Source organism: Motacilla alba, chromosome 1A (assembly GCF_015832195.1).
Source record: "Motacilla alba alba isolate MOTALB_02 chromosome 1A, Motacilla_alba_V1.0_pri, whole genome shotgun sequence".
Classification (NCBI taxonomy): Eukaryota; Metazoa; Chordata; class Aves; order Passeriformes; family Motacillidae; genus Motacilla; species Motacilla alba.
The window spans coordinates 19,848,340-19,864,160 of NC_052031.1; the positions used below are offsets into that span (position 1 = coordinate 19,848,340).

Consider the following 15,821-nt stretch of genomic DNA (forward strand, 5'->3'; position numbering starts at 1 on the left):
GGATCCAAGATGAACTGGCACATGCCAGCAGACACACACGCCAGTTGCCTCACCGGTAGGATGCAGCCAGAGCACTGCTGCATCCCACAGCTGCAGCCTGCAACTGCTCTGTGTCAAGTCACTGCTGATGGGGGACATATAATGTCCCCTCTGAAAGCCTCACTTGCTCAAGCAGGGCTTTCTGGTCTCTCTGGAGAGATGCTGCTGAGATTGTATTTTAATTGGCTTTCAGGTCCCAAGATACATCAGGCAAGAAGACCTCACTCTGGTATGTTGCACTACATCCTTGCTTCTCCAGAGTACTGTCATTTTTCAGAGCAAATGCCAATAAAAAGGGCATGATGTCAGGCATTCCATCTGCAGGATGTGCGGCGCTCCTCCTTTCCCAACCACAGACTGATGGACGCTGCTGCTCCATCACTCCCGGAGGGAGCATTACACATCCTTTCAACACCCATCCCCCCAGTTTCAGTAAAGATCCACTGACACTTGGTGGAAAAAACAACATTGTATTTGATTTACAATTAACAGGATTTACAAATAATGAAAAAGAAACAGATTAGCCATGAAATTAGGATGCCTTTGTTGATGAAAGAGTAACTGGCAAAGCACCTTGCTGTAGAAGTGTATAGCTCAGTCCTAAACAGTATAAAATAAGTTACAGCCCAGGCAGGTTCAGGAATGATTATAGACAAATGCAAGAAGTTGAGTACAAAACAAACAAAAAAACTGCTCACAGCCTACTGGGCAGGAAACCAGTTCTGGTGAGGCTTTTGATTTTCAGAAACTGAAGGAAAGGCCCACTGACAAATACTAGGAAATTTTCAAAATGGGAGGAAAAAAAAATATCAACAGACAGTAAAAGTCAGTGTGTGACAACCTACCAGGCAGGGAGAGCGGGCAGACACTGCATTAGCTTGCTGAGAGTCAGCAGAGTCCGGGTGCTTGGCAGGACAATGAACGAAGGAGTACAGATGGCAGCACTTCATTAAAATGCTACTTTACTGCCAAAAACTTGCAAGACAAAGAGAAGTAAAGTTCTCTGATGTGCAATACAGCAATTTAAGAAGACGTACCTAACTTTTTGATTTGTACGGCGCTTACCTATATTGTAAACACACACTTTCTGACAAGTTATTTCAATTTTCTTTGCTATGGATTATAGTGTGTATTCAATCAAATGCAGCATTCCAAGGCTCAAAACTGACTGAGTGGTTTTCAATAGATGAGTATATGATTTTTTCCAATATCATAGTAGTATTTTACATCACAGATACAATAAAAACAAGTGATGGTATTTCTAGGACAGTTCCAAGATTCAAATAAAAAATCATCAGAACCATTCTAAAATAGGGTATTATACATAATCAAATCATGTTAAACAGCACACTCTCGGCAAGCAGCTAATTACAAGCATTCTGCTGGTCATGTTTTTCACACAAAAGTCATTCAATAGCACATAAATACTTATTTTTCTGATCTGCTCCTTTTTACAAAACCATTCATCAGATTCACAGAATTAGTACAAGTAAGGCACATTAGCATATATCATAAAACTCACAATAATAACAAAGTTTTAAAGTTTTAAGGACTGATTCCTTCTTTGCAGTGATTTCTGAACCGAATAAGACTTCATCAGAAGAACTCTTCTACATTGATATTACTCTTATTTCTCTCACAGCCAACTGTGGTGGGTGCATCACCATTGAGATAAATAATTAAATTTAGAACCATGTGTGGTAGCAAATCCCATTTTTAGACTTGCAGAGAAATCGGACACTTTGTTCACTATGTTCATTATGAGCACAGACCAAGTTTTAGAGCTCTGTGGAAGTCAATTTCCAGTTATCAAAATAAAAGGGGATATTGCATGTGTCTGAGTATGTTATTGTTTTCCTAGTACAAATATTGCTTAAGGTAGAAAGGATGCTATAGTATTGAATTTACTTGCATAATGAATTCTAAATGCTGATGTCTCAGATTCTACTAAATCAAATGAACGATAGGTTTTTCTTCTTCCACCCCCCTCCCTGCCCCCCACCAAAGGACTCTCTTTCCCACAGAAGATTCATTTACACACAACACAGCTTTTAATTAGAAGCATAATTTACAGTAAAAATTCTTTACATTACACCTCTGCTATCAAAAAACCATGAAATCTTTCATTTAAAGTTGTAATTATACATTAAAAAATAGAACACTATTTCCTTAACAGGAAGAATGAATTTGAACATCTTCAGATCAGATTTCTTTATTGCGGCTTTTGAGTCAAAGGTCAGTCACTTTATTCTCTAGCGCAGCTGCTATTTGCTGTAAACGGAAGGCAAGCTGCATTTTTTGTGCAGCTGGATCCTCTTCAAGTGCATTTATAATCTGGAAGATATAAACACAGAAAGTTTAGAATAATTTAGCTTAAAATGTATGACATAGTTCCGAGACCAAGTGTTTGATATTACTTTGGTTGTAAAGAGTCTTTTGCATTCACTCTGTACCAAAGTCCATCTATTAGGCCCCATGTTCTATTTTTTTCACAAAGACAGTAAAAATTATTGTCTCTGTTACTTTATCTAAGTTGCTGTAATGTTTCCCATTATGTTGGGATATAAACAAATTAATAGGTAGTACTTTATCTTGTAAAATATTACATTCCAAAATGGAGCAGCAGGGGAAGAATTTCCTCAGAGCTGTTTAAGAAACAGTGCTTTTACACAGAGAGCACCCTACAAAGCTTAAGGGTCCTTTACCATCAGTAATTATATCCCATCCCCATGAGCTGTAGTTATGAGAAGCTCCTGGGTGGTCCATGCACAGGCATGTGGTAGGACAAGGCAAGGTCTCCTGTGTCTGTAGGCAATATGAGGAATAAAGCCAGAAGCTCCCTTTTGGCTCTCGCCAAGAAGTGCCAAGACTCTGGCCCAGCACAACATAGTTCAGGAAAGCAAGCAGCTCCTCAGAGGAGCCCCCAGCATCCCACAGCCTCTGCTGTGCAGAATATATATATAAGAGGATATGACTCTTAAGACACAAGGGATTTAAAAACAAGAGTCGATAAAGGTCAGCTGTTATGAGAAGGCTTTTCTTCAAATAGAGTTTTTAGGGCTTCCCAGATCAAATTCAAAAGGTTTTGAAAGGTTTTCATTTCCACCATCCTTTAGGAAAACTTTCCCACCAGCTATTAGATTTCTCCATTAGAAAAATGTGTTACGTGACAAAACCATTCCTTTCCTAGAACTGGCTTTATTAATATAAGTCTGACAGTGTAATCAAGCAGAAACCTTTAGCACTGTTTAAATACTATATAGACTTGCAAGTACAAAGATGGAAAAATGGAGTTTGCCTGTCACTACCTGTGGTTCTTATTACTTCTTGAACACCACTGACAATGGAGATTAATGCAGTCAGAATCAATCTAGCCAATAATTTCCCTTTGAAGGGCTGGTATAGTGTTTGCATTTCCAACATTGGAGCAAATTTGTTTAGAAATAATTATTTTAATGAATTTGTTTTTAAAGCGTGAAAATATTTTTACAAGACAGACTTAATAAACACTTATTGCAGTATTTAAACTGGGCCTGATTTAATTTGATATTGTTTCCTTAATTTAAACAATTATATCTAGCTGTAACTCCTCAAATCTAGCCTAAATAATTCATGATTATCTCTACTGGTGAATATATCCTTCATATAAATGTGGACAATTAGAATGTACCCACTTAGTCATTGTCAAGCCCTGCAGAGATGCAGAAGGTACAGCTCATGCTGGGAACCACTGTGTCGGTAATAAAGACAAGGGCAGCTGCAAAATGTTCCAATTTATGCAAATTAAAACATTTTCATGGAAAATAAATAAGCTTGATTAATTTTACTGAATGGTTCTTGACAGATTATCTCCACAATTCTGAAATTAGCAGCCTTTTCATCAGCTGCACCTCATTGTAACCAAGTAATGTAAGGGAAGAGCTGCAGCTACGTACTGGGGTGTGCTGGCCTGCCACTGGTGAAGTCCCACAGGCTGGTGGCTCTGCCTGACGTGTGGGTGAATCAGGGATTCACAGTTCAGCTGTCATTCAGAGTCCCTGAGTGTTTTTGTAAGAGGTCAAACCACGGACACATTTGGAAAGGTGCTGAAAGCCAGCTTAGCACTGGTGGTGAGGGGTAAGGGAATGCCATGGGGCTGGCCTGCATTCCTCTGTCTGCTTTTCCCACTGCCCATCATTGCACGAGTTCTCAGGGTGATTTGATTTTCCCTGCTTGCATATTTAAAAGCTGTGACAGGCTGGCTGCTCCTGCATAAAGCAGCTGCAGTGAAGGATGCGACTCGCTGTCTTTAGTGCTACATATAAGTGAAAACATGAGCTGTGCTGAGGTGCAAGACTGAGCGAATAGAGCTCACATGTACTGCGGTCCTTTTTGATTCAGCATCTGTTCTTACTTGCTTTAATTCTGAGAGTTTTCTGGAGGCATTCATTTCCATGGAAACCTTTGAATAAAAGTTTCCTTCTCTCTTTTTGTCTTCAGATTAAGTTTGGAGAGCCATAGCCACAGTCCGGCTACTCTGGGATAGTCTTTGTCCCCCTTTCCACAGGGTGTGAAAAACCAAAGAAACTTTTTAAACTGAAGCTGTGAGCCTGCTTTTGAATCAGGCTACATTCAACAGTTACTCTACTTTGGTTTACTGTGGGCAGGCACTTCACTTGGCATGGCAAAACAGGGATGGTACCACGCAGAGAAGTTTAAAGAGCATTTTAACTAATAAAAAGGTCATGGCTCCAGTTCCTAAAAGCAAACAAGTTTAACAGATTTCTCCTAATAAAAAAGCACGCTGTCTTGAAACCTGATATAGTTCTGATGACTTTTTGCTTGGTGACATTGTTATATACTTATTAGGATGGCAGAACTGAAGAAAAATGATTTTCAAGTCTATTTCTCTTTCAGATCTTGTTAAACTAGCCATTAAACTATCCCTACCAAAACCAGATAGCCATAATGAAATTGTTCATTTATAAGGACATTATCTTGACCAGTGTAATTGCCAAGCAGGGTATATAACTGCAAGGTTTTTGTTCAGCATTGCTTTACCTGATAATTCAGTGAAATCCAGAAGTCACTCCTTTAGACTAATGTTAGCTTTCATAACCTTATACCATTGATATTAAAGCATGAAAAGAAAAGCCATAACTTACCTCATCATAGTATTTGTTAGTGTACTGGTAGAGTTGGTGTAGAGCCACAAGCGTGTTTAAAGAATCAGTATGTGCCTGTTAACACAAGCAGGCAGCAAACATGTCAAAATAGGATCTCACACAGCTGAAACTTATGCACATGCACAACTGTTGGGTACAACTGACAAGATTTCCAAATGCAAGCTCTGTGTTTAACTTTTGTTAAATGACACTTGGGGCAGAGAAAAAAGGTGAAAAAACTTTTGTTTGGTGATTTTTAGATCAAGACTTTTCCTCTGATATTTTTCCAGCCTGTCCACAACTCTTAACATTGGAGGGGGAAGATATTTTGAATTCTGAACGTCAAACCACAGGCTACAGCTCAAACATCTGTTAGCAGCATGGGTGTGAAAAGCTAAAGCATTTACTCAGTACAATCTACGTATTGTTCAGATATTAAACATTGATTCTGACACGGTCATCATGGGTGTTTTAGATTCTTTCTCCAGCTCTTTTTACATCTTGGAAATTATTCAAACCCCACTACAGCAAAGGTGCAACTCATCAATATCATGAGCACATGTACATTTGAAAAAAGCCACCTGAAACATGAAGATAGAAAGGGCAGAGGGGATGGTGAGAAAAGAGAGAGAGAAAGGACTTCAAACGAAGCAGGGAATAACTCTTCCATTACCTTATCTTCCCCCTGCCCCCCACACATATGACTTATTTAGTGAATGTGCTCTACCTGTCTGAACAGATGTTCTTCATTCAAATGTGCAGGATTCAAGTCTCTAGCTATGCCTTTAGTCTTTAAGTTAGTTAAGAAAATGAAGAATTGCAAAATATTGCTACTGGCATAAATGATTACCCCAGGGATAAAGCAGCAGAGAAACATCCATCTTCCCTTGCTCTATAAAAGTCACTTTTAGAGCTGGTCAAAATTTGCAGTGTTCAATCACTCCTTCCATATTAATTTTGATCATAATTTATAATGAAAATAGAAAGGAAGAACATATCCTGCTCATGTTAAAACATTATATTGAATTTAATTTTAATCACCAAACGTTCTAATTTTATATACATCTCAATTTATGTCATAAATAAAGTGAACTGTAAAATGAAATGTCACTGCAGATGAGTTTTGTAGTGAATGACTGAAAATAGAAATGCTCTCATGAGGATGTTGATCTGCAAAATGTTAGGTCCTAAGGGCACTGAAATAAACAAACCGCAAAAAATTCCCCAAACATCCTCCTTACGCTAGAACTCTTCAAGTAAATTAAGCAAATGAGCAAAGCAGCCGGTAAATACACTGCCTTCTTGCTCAGGCTAAACAACTTCTTTAGGACTGGTGAGGGACTCTCCAAGTTAAATGGAGTGCTTCAAAGGCAGGAGCCTGCCTGAGCTGAGCTGAGCTGCAGAGCAGACAGGCTCTCTCAAGGCTGAAGCAGGTTTTGTAATGACTTTGTTCCACCCGTCCCAGACAGCAACCACCACACTCTGCTCTTCTCCAGGTGAAGTAACCCAAATAGCCTACAATGCAAAATCTGCCACTGAGCAGGCAAGATGAACTTCTTACACACAGCATAAAGCAGAAGTATTGCCCCTGTATAGATCGTTCTAAAAATCCTGTACTTAATGTTCATGCCTCTTCTTTAATTTCTGGGATCTAATTTTTGCTGTGGTAGCACTGTGAATTCAGTCATACTTGTTATCAGTATGATCGATGCTAAAAATCCTCTATATGCTGTGGAGAAAAACTACAGTTCAAGAGTGTTATAATTTTTCCACAATGGCTGTGAAAAATCCAAACACTGTGCTCTATTCCCTGCATAACTCAGATAGATTAGTGACAATAAGGATTCTTGATTCCATTCAATAATCAACATTTCAAAGGTTGAAATAGTGGCATGACTACAATGAACAGGAGTATTTCAGAGATTTATGAAATCATCTGATATTTGCACATACAAAAGACCCCATTTGTTGAGATAGAAAGAGAAGACAAAAAAAACCCAGTATTACACTTGGCTCCAATTTCACTATGAGAGATTTCTTACCCTAGAAATCTCTGCTAGATGGGTATTCATGTCTTGGTCACTCACTGGCACCATCTGACGAATACCTTTGTAGTAACTGCAAGAGATTAGAAAAGATTTTCAGTTAGTAAAATAAACTGTAATTCTGTAATTCTTTCTGGTTTCTTTACAGTTTCTGTAAAACTGTAATTCTTTCTGGTAATTCTGCCATTATTTCAAACATGCTTCCTTACTAACACAGGAAGAAGACACAACAGACCAATGATTCCTTCAGTAATCCTGCCTTCCAACATTAGTACTTTTGCAGTAGAGGTAAATCTTACCTGATTGTACAGGAACGTACCACAGGAGAAAAAAATCTATAATTGCAGATAATGATTATTTTAGGTCTTAAAACGGTCAAGAGTTTTTTTGTGTGGCAGATCTTCTATGATATTAACAGAATTTCCAATTAGGAAATGAATAAAGTCAGAGACATCATAGAAAAAAAAAAGTTTCTGAAAATGTTTTCAGGATTTGGTCTCTGCTGAGTTATGGAAGCGCAGCATTTGTTAGACAGATCATGTGGGTAGCAAACTGCAGAAAACAGCCTCATATTTCCTCCTGAATAAATCTATTAATCTGTCTATACAGACAAGAATATGCACTGGGGCCTAATGGAGCTCTATTTCAACTCTACCAATGCCACCACCAAGGGGATCTTTAAACATTTGGGTGTAAAATTTTTAATATTTGACAGCTGACTTTGACTATATTAGCATTCCCTTTTCCTCTTACACAGGCTTAAAATCCTAACAACGAAATAACCATGAAAAGAGTTGATACTTACTCTTCCACCATTTTCTTATAGTTAGAGATTTCTTTCGCATAAAGTAATTTATTACTTGGAGAATCCTGAAAATTTTAGAATATGGAAAAATGTAGTTATTTATGAACATTTCTAGGTAGCAAAAGAAAGTCAAGAATGTAAGATCAAGTCTTTATATTCACATACACTGGAGCTTTACAGATAGTAACATTTGGATACTTATTAACAAAGGTGGGATTATTTAATAAAAAGGTGATACTTACCCTTGGTATTACTACTGAGTTTTACAAATGTATCAATGCGAGGCAATAATAAATTATTGGTAGACCTGAAATAATCAGTTCTTAAACATGTTTTTTATAAAAGCAGTTGCTATTTTCTGCTTTTTCAATAGTATCAATTGGCAGGCTACACAAAAATACTGACAGTTCACCAACCTGTTAAGTGGTGAAATGTTAGCTTCATTATAAAACTAAAAAGAAATGATCAAGGCTGTATCTCCTCAGAGAATGGGCATTGTCTGTGAGGATGCCCTTTGTCTTGTCAGGCATGAACATAGTCAGGATGTAGAATGCAAATCACTTACTCTGCTTAATTTGTGCTCTGTTCTTGTGCAAGCATCCATGAAAGTCTGTGCAATGACTGACAAGGAAGCATCCACTACTTCATGAACATGAACATCGAAGATGAAATGGGGATTTTTCAGTATGTTTACCCAGAATCTAAGAGGCAGGCTGCAAAGCAAGGAAAAATATAAATAATCCTTTTTACACAATAAATATTCTACAACAAGAAAATCACATGAAATCAATATGGGCTTTACATTTTCATCTCCTCAGAACAGTGATGTTTAATTTTCTATTTCAACATTTATACAAGCTTGTCTGGGTTCCATGCCTGAAAACCAACTCTTTACATCTCTCATAAAAACTCATATGAGCAGAATCTTGAGTGCCCCAAAAGAGCAAGGAAGAATGTATGCATGGTCAGAGAAACTATCAAGTAGTATGTATTAGATTTTGTGATTTGACAGGTAAATCTAGTCCCATTTCTTGCTTTCCTCTTCTCTGAGGAAAGACAAAAAGTAAAACATGGTAAATCTGCCAGTGACAATCCCATAGGTAAATTGGTTTCATTTTTTGCCTCTTCTAGGCTCACAGGGAATCTTTTTCATCACACAAACATATTATCTCAATTAAAATTCTGAGGATTATAAATGAAGTTTACTTTGATTTGTGGCAAGAGTGTTAGTATATACCTGGGAATTATACTCTTATTTCTCTGCAATACACTAATGACTCTGTTCATACCATACCTGTTTGTTTTCCAGATGTGAATGGTATCTTCATCCTTGATGTCATGTTTTTCTGCTTGCTCATCAAGAAAGTCAAAGAAGTACTTCACAGCTGGTGGCACCACATGGTTTGAGTTGAGCACACTATGAAAGAAGTCATCTACAAACTGCTGAAGTGTCCCCTAAAAGCAAATGTTAAAAAATCCATTTCATTTGTGTTACAAGCTGAACTCAGCATCTTTTATTCCTATGGACATAATCCAGGTGCTGTCACTGATGGCCTTTATCCTGCATGCTAAGAGTGACAAAAAGCAAACAATTTCTTAGAGCAGTGACTTTGTAAACTGCCAACACAATAAAGACCTTCTAAAGCACAATTTTATGTTCTAGACTCAAAGGTTGTGACTTCACCAGAGATATGGTTTGCACAGAAAGGTGTGCCTTCTGCTTGACAGAAGAAGCAGAAATTGTTTGCTACATTTACCCTTCAGGATCGTTGTGCATTTAAAATAATTTTTAGCCAATTTTTAATGGTTTTGCAGTTTCCCACATCCAGTTTCTCTGACAGCAGAGCACTGCAATTTTTAGAAAGAGACTGACAGGAAGAAGTACCAGTCAGCAAGCACTGTTTAAGGGCAAGCACATGGGCCTTGTCAGACATCCAGTCGGACTCAGCTTCATGGGATCCACGGAGCCCAAGGAGTGAAGTGTCCAGAAAAGCTGTGTTCTTGGATTCTGGCATCTGCCTGGATCTCAGTAATGGCAACCTCAGACTGTCCCCTTGTTTTAGAGAGGACCCTGTTGAGGCCACATAGAGCCATCCCCAGCCAGCTGATTGGCCCTACAGACACCTTTGAAGAGCTGCATCCTCCTTCCAACCATGACTCCAGCTGACAGCCTCCAAACAGGGAAGGGACCCGGATGGCAAGAAGCTGTAAGATATTCTACTGTCGGCCAGAACACACAACTCCCAGGGCTGAAGGGGTAGTTGTGATCTCAGCTGTAACACCTCACCAACAATTTCATGAGTCAGTAAAGCTCCAGACTTGGTGATAACCTATAAAATGGCTATTGGGAATACAAAGCAGTGGCTTTATTATCAGAAGAAAGGGATGTAAGCATCTTTTTGGCTCTTCATCCTGAGTCTATGCCATCTATCTGAAGACTTTCCTTCATATCCACTTCCACGCTTCGACAAGTGGCCTTAGCTGGAGCCAGACAGACTTCATTTTCACAAAAGGAGCCGGGCTTTGTGGTCATTAAACACATTATTCTAAATTCTAATTATTTCTCCACAGAGAAATGTTTAAAAAAAATTTTTTTTTCATTATCAATTCTGCAGTATAGGCACTAAAAATACTCTAAAAGGACTATTATTATTTGGAAACTTTTTTTTTTTTTGGGTTTTACTGGAATTTTGATCACATACAAGAACAGGGAAATACAATGGGAAATATAGAAGTTTATAAAGCATTTAGTTCAAAGGAAAACCCAACAAAGTATTATCTAAACAGGTGGCACAGAGCAGAATATCCATCTTTGTCTTGCAAGGAAAATCCTTATTTAATGATCACGTAATCATGGTTCTCAGCTTTAGCAGGAGTTGTACATTAGCTCTTTCCCAGTAATGCTCCTCAGGGCATATTAATCACTTGAAGCTTGAACACCAGCTTGTATGTACATGACACATATTCCAAATTGCAGATGAACACATGACTAACATTTGCATCTGTTTCCTCAATTGTATCTCAAAATCTGTAGAAGTAAAGTTTAACTGCAGCATCTGAGCCCTACCTTCACAGAAAGAAGTCTGGTCAGGTAGATCTCTGTAATAGCTTTGGTCCTCTCTTTTTCTTTCACACTGCCCCGCTTTGATTTACCTTCATCCATTTCATCCACTGGCCGGACTAGATGCCAGACCTTATTTTCATCTTCCAGGAGTGCATGCCCTAGAAACAGTAATTGCAATAATTATAAAAAACACCCAAACCCAAAACAGCAACACAAAAGTAATCATATACACATATACATGTTCTCTATCCTTAACATACCTGTCCTCTTGCCAAGGGGATCTAGATTACTCTGTTCCTGTTCAATAAACACAACTCAAGTACTAAATGTTCAGTGGCACAGAGCTGAAAAAACTTGCTTTTGTCAAGACCAAAGGGGGAGGAAAGAATCACACAATGGGAAAACTTCTATTTGGTCATTGTCCTGGTTCAAGCCAGGACAGGGATAATTTTTGCAGTAGCCAGGAGGAGTCATGGCTGGGACACGGAGGTTGCTCTAAATCACCTCATGTCATTGTCACAGGTGGGGAAAAGGGAGTTTCCTCTGGGGAGAAGGGGTTCCTTCCCGTGGAGTAAGTGTGGAGGGAACGGTGGGGTAATGCCAGTTTCAAGCTGGAGGGAGCAATGGGAGTAACATAAGAGAGGGAGCAGTCAGGTACTGTCTGTTGTTGGGGGTTTCCATGGTGAGCAGTAATGTTTATTTTCTTATATCTTCTGTCATTAGTTTTCCTTTCTCATCTCTTTGCTGTTTCCAGTAAATTGTTGTTATCTCAACCCAAGATTTTTACCTTTTGTGTCTCCCATTGTCCTCTCCATCCCACTGCAGGGGAGGGGGAGGGGGAAGTGAGCAAGCAACGCATGGCTTGCAGTGGTAGAAGAGTCAATTGGATAATACCATTCCTAAATCCCAACAGTCATGTAACACAGTGTGTGTATGTTTTGAGGTTCACACAATTAAGTTATTTTTTTCTTTGTGAATTCTCAAAGACATGATCAAGGTATAGAATCTTAGCTAGGTCTGACCCCATAGCCACCACAGAAATACAAATTGCAGCCTACTCCTGGTACAACCTTTTCTCTAGGTAACACCATTACAATCCACATTTTACTCCACTTGCTGAGGTCAAAGTATGGTACCTCAGTTCAAACTTTCCTTTTATCACCATTTGATAAGCACCACTTGACTTTGTAGCTGAGTGGAGGAAAAATACATCCCTTCACTGAGATGACATGAACTCCAGCAGCCAGAGATAATGACTGAAGTAAATTCATATACAGTATAATAAGGTTTTAAAAAATTTGTTTGTCAGTATTCATAGTTTAAACCAGAGGGAGAGGCTCACATCAAGGCTGTTACAATGAACCAGGAGCAGGAGTAAGCAGGTGGATGGTAATGGATGGTTACAGTGCCTCACTGTGCTACCTGGGGCTTGGACCAACAATCACACAGTGGATAAAAGCAGTTCTGCATTTCAGCATCACATTATTGTTCAGACAAATTCCACGCCTAAGGAGCTGCTGCTGCAGACAGTTCTAAAAGGGATGATACAATTGTTTTAACTTGCCACTAATATTCCTTGAAAAGAGTTTTTGTGTCACTTTCAAATCTCCTGGTTTTGTTTTTTCTTCTTTTAATTCCTGAACTTTTGCATCTACTTGGCATAGTCCCTAAAATCAATGGTGCTTTTCCAGTGGAAGTTATTGAATCAGTACATTTAAAATCATTGACATCTTAAAAATATGAAAGTTATTTTTCCCATAAAAATTGTGATTCAGCCCCACTGTACAAATTATTTTGCATTCTGCTAAGTTTTATGCCTTAATATATACCTCTAACATAACTGAATCCCAGTTAAAGCACAAAATATCAGTTTTTAATTGCATTAACTTTGACCATAATAGTTAATTAACTAAGTTCCTCAACAGCTACATTGGATTTCCCAGTTTCCATGTACATTCAATATTTTACATCACAGGGGAAAATAACATTTAAGAGTAATCTGGCTAAGCCAACACTTTTTCTTGAATCTGCTTTATATATTTTCATGAAAAGCATTAGTTATGCAGCCTTCTGGGACATTTACTTCTTTTTAACAAGGTAGGGAAGAAATATAAATCCCATATTAAATCACATTGTCCTTTGAGAGTCCTTAATTCAACTTGGAAGTTCATGTGAATGAAGCCAGAAAAAATAAAAGCTATCACTTTATTTTGAAGCAGTTGTGATTTCACAATAGATGCCATTCATAGCAATCATCTGCCAGTACAGTAAGAACCACTGCTGGGCATGAAGTATGGAATTTCTTTTGCAATTCCTGTTATTCACTTTTGGAAATTAACAGATCAAATCATGCAGTTACACCAGAATCTATATTCCAGCCTTAAGTCAGTTTTTAGTACACTCCTGCTTCCTGCTTTGAATCAAAGGAATTTATTCTCTCTTTGCCCTCCTGATGGTATATGGTCCAGTTTAACTTTGGACAGAAGAGGAAACTGCTAAAGTGGCTTCCACTGAGATCACTGGCTCTTACATGCTGCTGAGTTTGTTCTGTGTTTGTTTAGCACCAGCAGAATTGGCTACTAGTGGAATAGTAGTTATTTCATAGGAGAGTAAGGATCAAGAGACTACAGCTCAAGCAGATGAACTTTTGCAACCCGAAGATCTCACTCCATTGCTATAAATAGCAGGAAGAAAGAGGAAGAGAAATTCCAACAAAACATGTTAGCAACATGGTTGCTAAGAGAAAACAACAGTTCTATGAGATAATATTTTCCTCAATGGGAAAGTAGGAAATGAAGAAAATAAAAGATAGGGGGAAATATCTCCTTTTTATCTCCTTAGTCGCACTAAGCATCAAGCTGTAAGCAGGAAGACGATTGTGTCCAGGGGGTCAAATGCTTCCCCCTGAGCTCTTTGTCTTGGCCCTTGGACATTCTTTGGCCAATATAAAATAATTATTGGGGTGTTGGGGGGAGAGTTAATGGCAAAAATTGACTGTGCTGACTAATTACAGTGGTAGGAACCGTGATGTAAACATCAGACAATGCAGCCCCTTTCCCCTTGTGCGACCTGCAGCAAATTATCTTCCTTCCAGTCTCCCCTACCTCATGAATACTGTTCCATGGAGATGGAGGAAGGGCTGCCCTAACAGATCTGCTAATTAGTATTTCTGATCTGCAACCCCGTGTCTATTTTTATTCATAATTAAAAAAGGAAAAAAACAACCCAACAAAACAAACAAAAAAACCCCAAAACATAATATCAGGAAAAAACACCCAAAATAACAGAATGTGTTGTTTTGGTTTATAGCTCAGTTTATAGCACTAGTATGAAATCACTGGAACCATTCTCCTTCTTGATACAAATTAGCAACTGCATTTATTGTCTCCAGAAGCAAAGGATGCTGCATTTAATTTGTTACAATCTCCAGCTTCCAGTGTCTTCCTGTTAAAAGCTCTGAATAAAAGCAGCACAGAAGCAATGCCAGGATTTAGAGCAACATCTCTGAACATGGTTTTACATTTTCGGTCGGTGCAAAGCCTCCCACTTTGGCTGATAGTCAATGGCTTCAGCTGACACTTCTCAGTGCAGAAGGTGCAAGTTAATGAGACTGAATAAAAGGAAATCCACTTCGTCACAAGCCTCATTCATAGTCAGGATAGGATTTCTGTTGATTCAAACCCTGTAAATCCCTGTGCCATATAAATGTGTATGTGTGGGAGGGGAAGCCTCTGATCCTCTCCTCTCCCTTTTATACACAGTGTCTCACAAATCATGGTCACAGCAGGCTCTCACTTTGTACCAGCTTTGTAACATTTTATAGCTTTCCAACAGAACAAGCTGGCACCAGATAGCTCTGAAGACCTTACAGTGCTAAAGAAAGCAGGGTAGGTTGGCATGAAACACTGTCATCCCAAATTTGTACACCACCATGGTGCAAGACAGGTGTAGAGAAGAAACACGGTGGAAGCTGTTAGCACTTGATACTTTGGGATCTGAATTCTCTGCAGACTTTTCTCTGACATACAAGAGCCCTTGTGTGACAGCACTGTCCCCAGAAGTCTGCTTTTCCTTTACAATTTAGTATGCCACACAGATAACTAATGAATTCACCTTGGAGTACAGATTATGCTTGTTCAAAGAGCTTCATCATACTGAATCATATTGAATGGTAAAATTGCAGAGAAGAAGGAAGGGGAAAAAAACCTAACCCAAGAAAAAAAGAAAAACATGTGATCTGGTCCTCTACTGCCTGCCACAGGGGTAAAGAGGTGAAGAGGATGAAGATTGGCAGTGCAGAACAGAAGGCTGACCACTATTCTATATCAAGAAAGCAAAGCAAGTTAAGGGCACCACCAGGCTCCATTCACAGTCCACTCCACTTATTTAGAGATGAGGTGACCATAGCCCAGCCACCAGTGCAGCCAAACTGAACAGGGCCCAGGAATCAGCACCTCTCCTGGCTGCACTCCACTGCCTTCCATATAAAACTGGATGGCTTGTTAAGTTAACATGCTGGGTTGGCTCCTGCTGTGACAGAACAGTCACTGCTTGGCCAGCTATGCCAGGCACTTGGAGTAAAAGAGTGAGGATAGCAGCAGCAGTGTAGACAGGACCACTAGAAGACTCTTCTTTCTGGTGGAAAAAAAACCACAAAAGAAAGAATCCAGGAGGACAGAGTAAAAAGCAAACAGTAAGTAATTCTGCCCATCCTTATTTCCCGT

At 38.9% G+C, this 15,821-nt stretch overlaps 1 protein-coding gene across 8 annotated transcripts in view; it reads right to left on the bottom strand.

Moving 5' to 3' along the window:
* Positions 1-489: 489 nt before the first annotated feature.
* PLXNB2 (plexin B2) overlaps positions 490-15,821 on the bottom strand; it is a 254,435-nt gene continuing 239,103 nt past the window's right edge. For all 8 annotated transcript variants that reach the window (XM_038154112.1, XM_038154105.1, XM_038154109.1 and 5 more), the window contains 7 exons: positions 11,101-11,255; positions 9,328-9,488; positions 8,599-8,746; positions 8,034-8,098; positions 7,226-7,301; positions 5,184-5,258; positions 490-2,373 (listed from right to left, as the gene is read on the bottom strand). In XM_038154112.1, the coding sequence (XP_038010040.1) occupies positions 2,269-2,373; positions 5,184-5,258; positions 7,226-7,301; positions 8,034-8,098; positions 8,599-8,746; positions 9,328-9,488; positions 11,101-11,255 (785 nt within the window). In that variant the 3' untranslated portion in view covers positions 490-2,268. The remainder of the gene's footprint in view (positions 2,374-5,183; positions 5,259-7,225; positions 7,302-8,033; positions 8,099-8,598; positions 8,747-9,327; positions 9,489-11,100; positions 11,256-15,821) is intronic.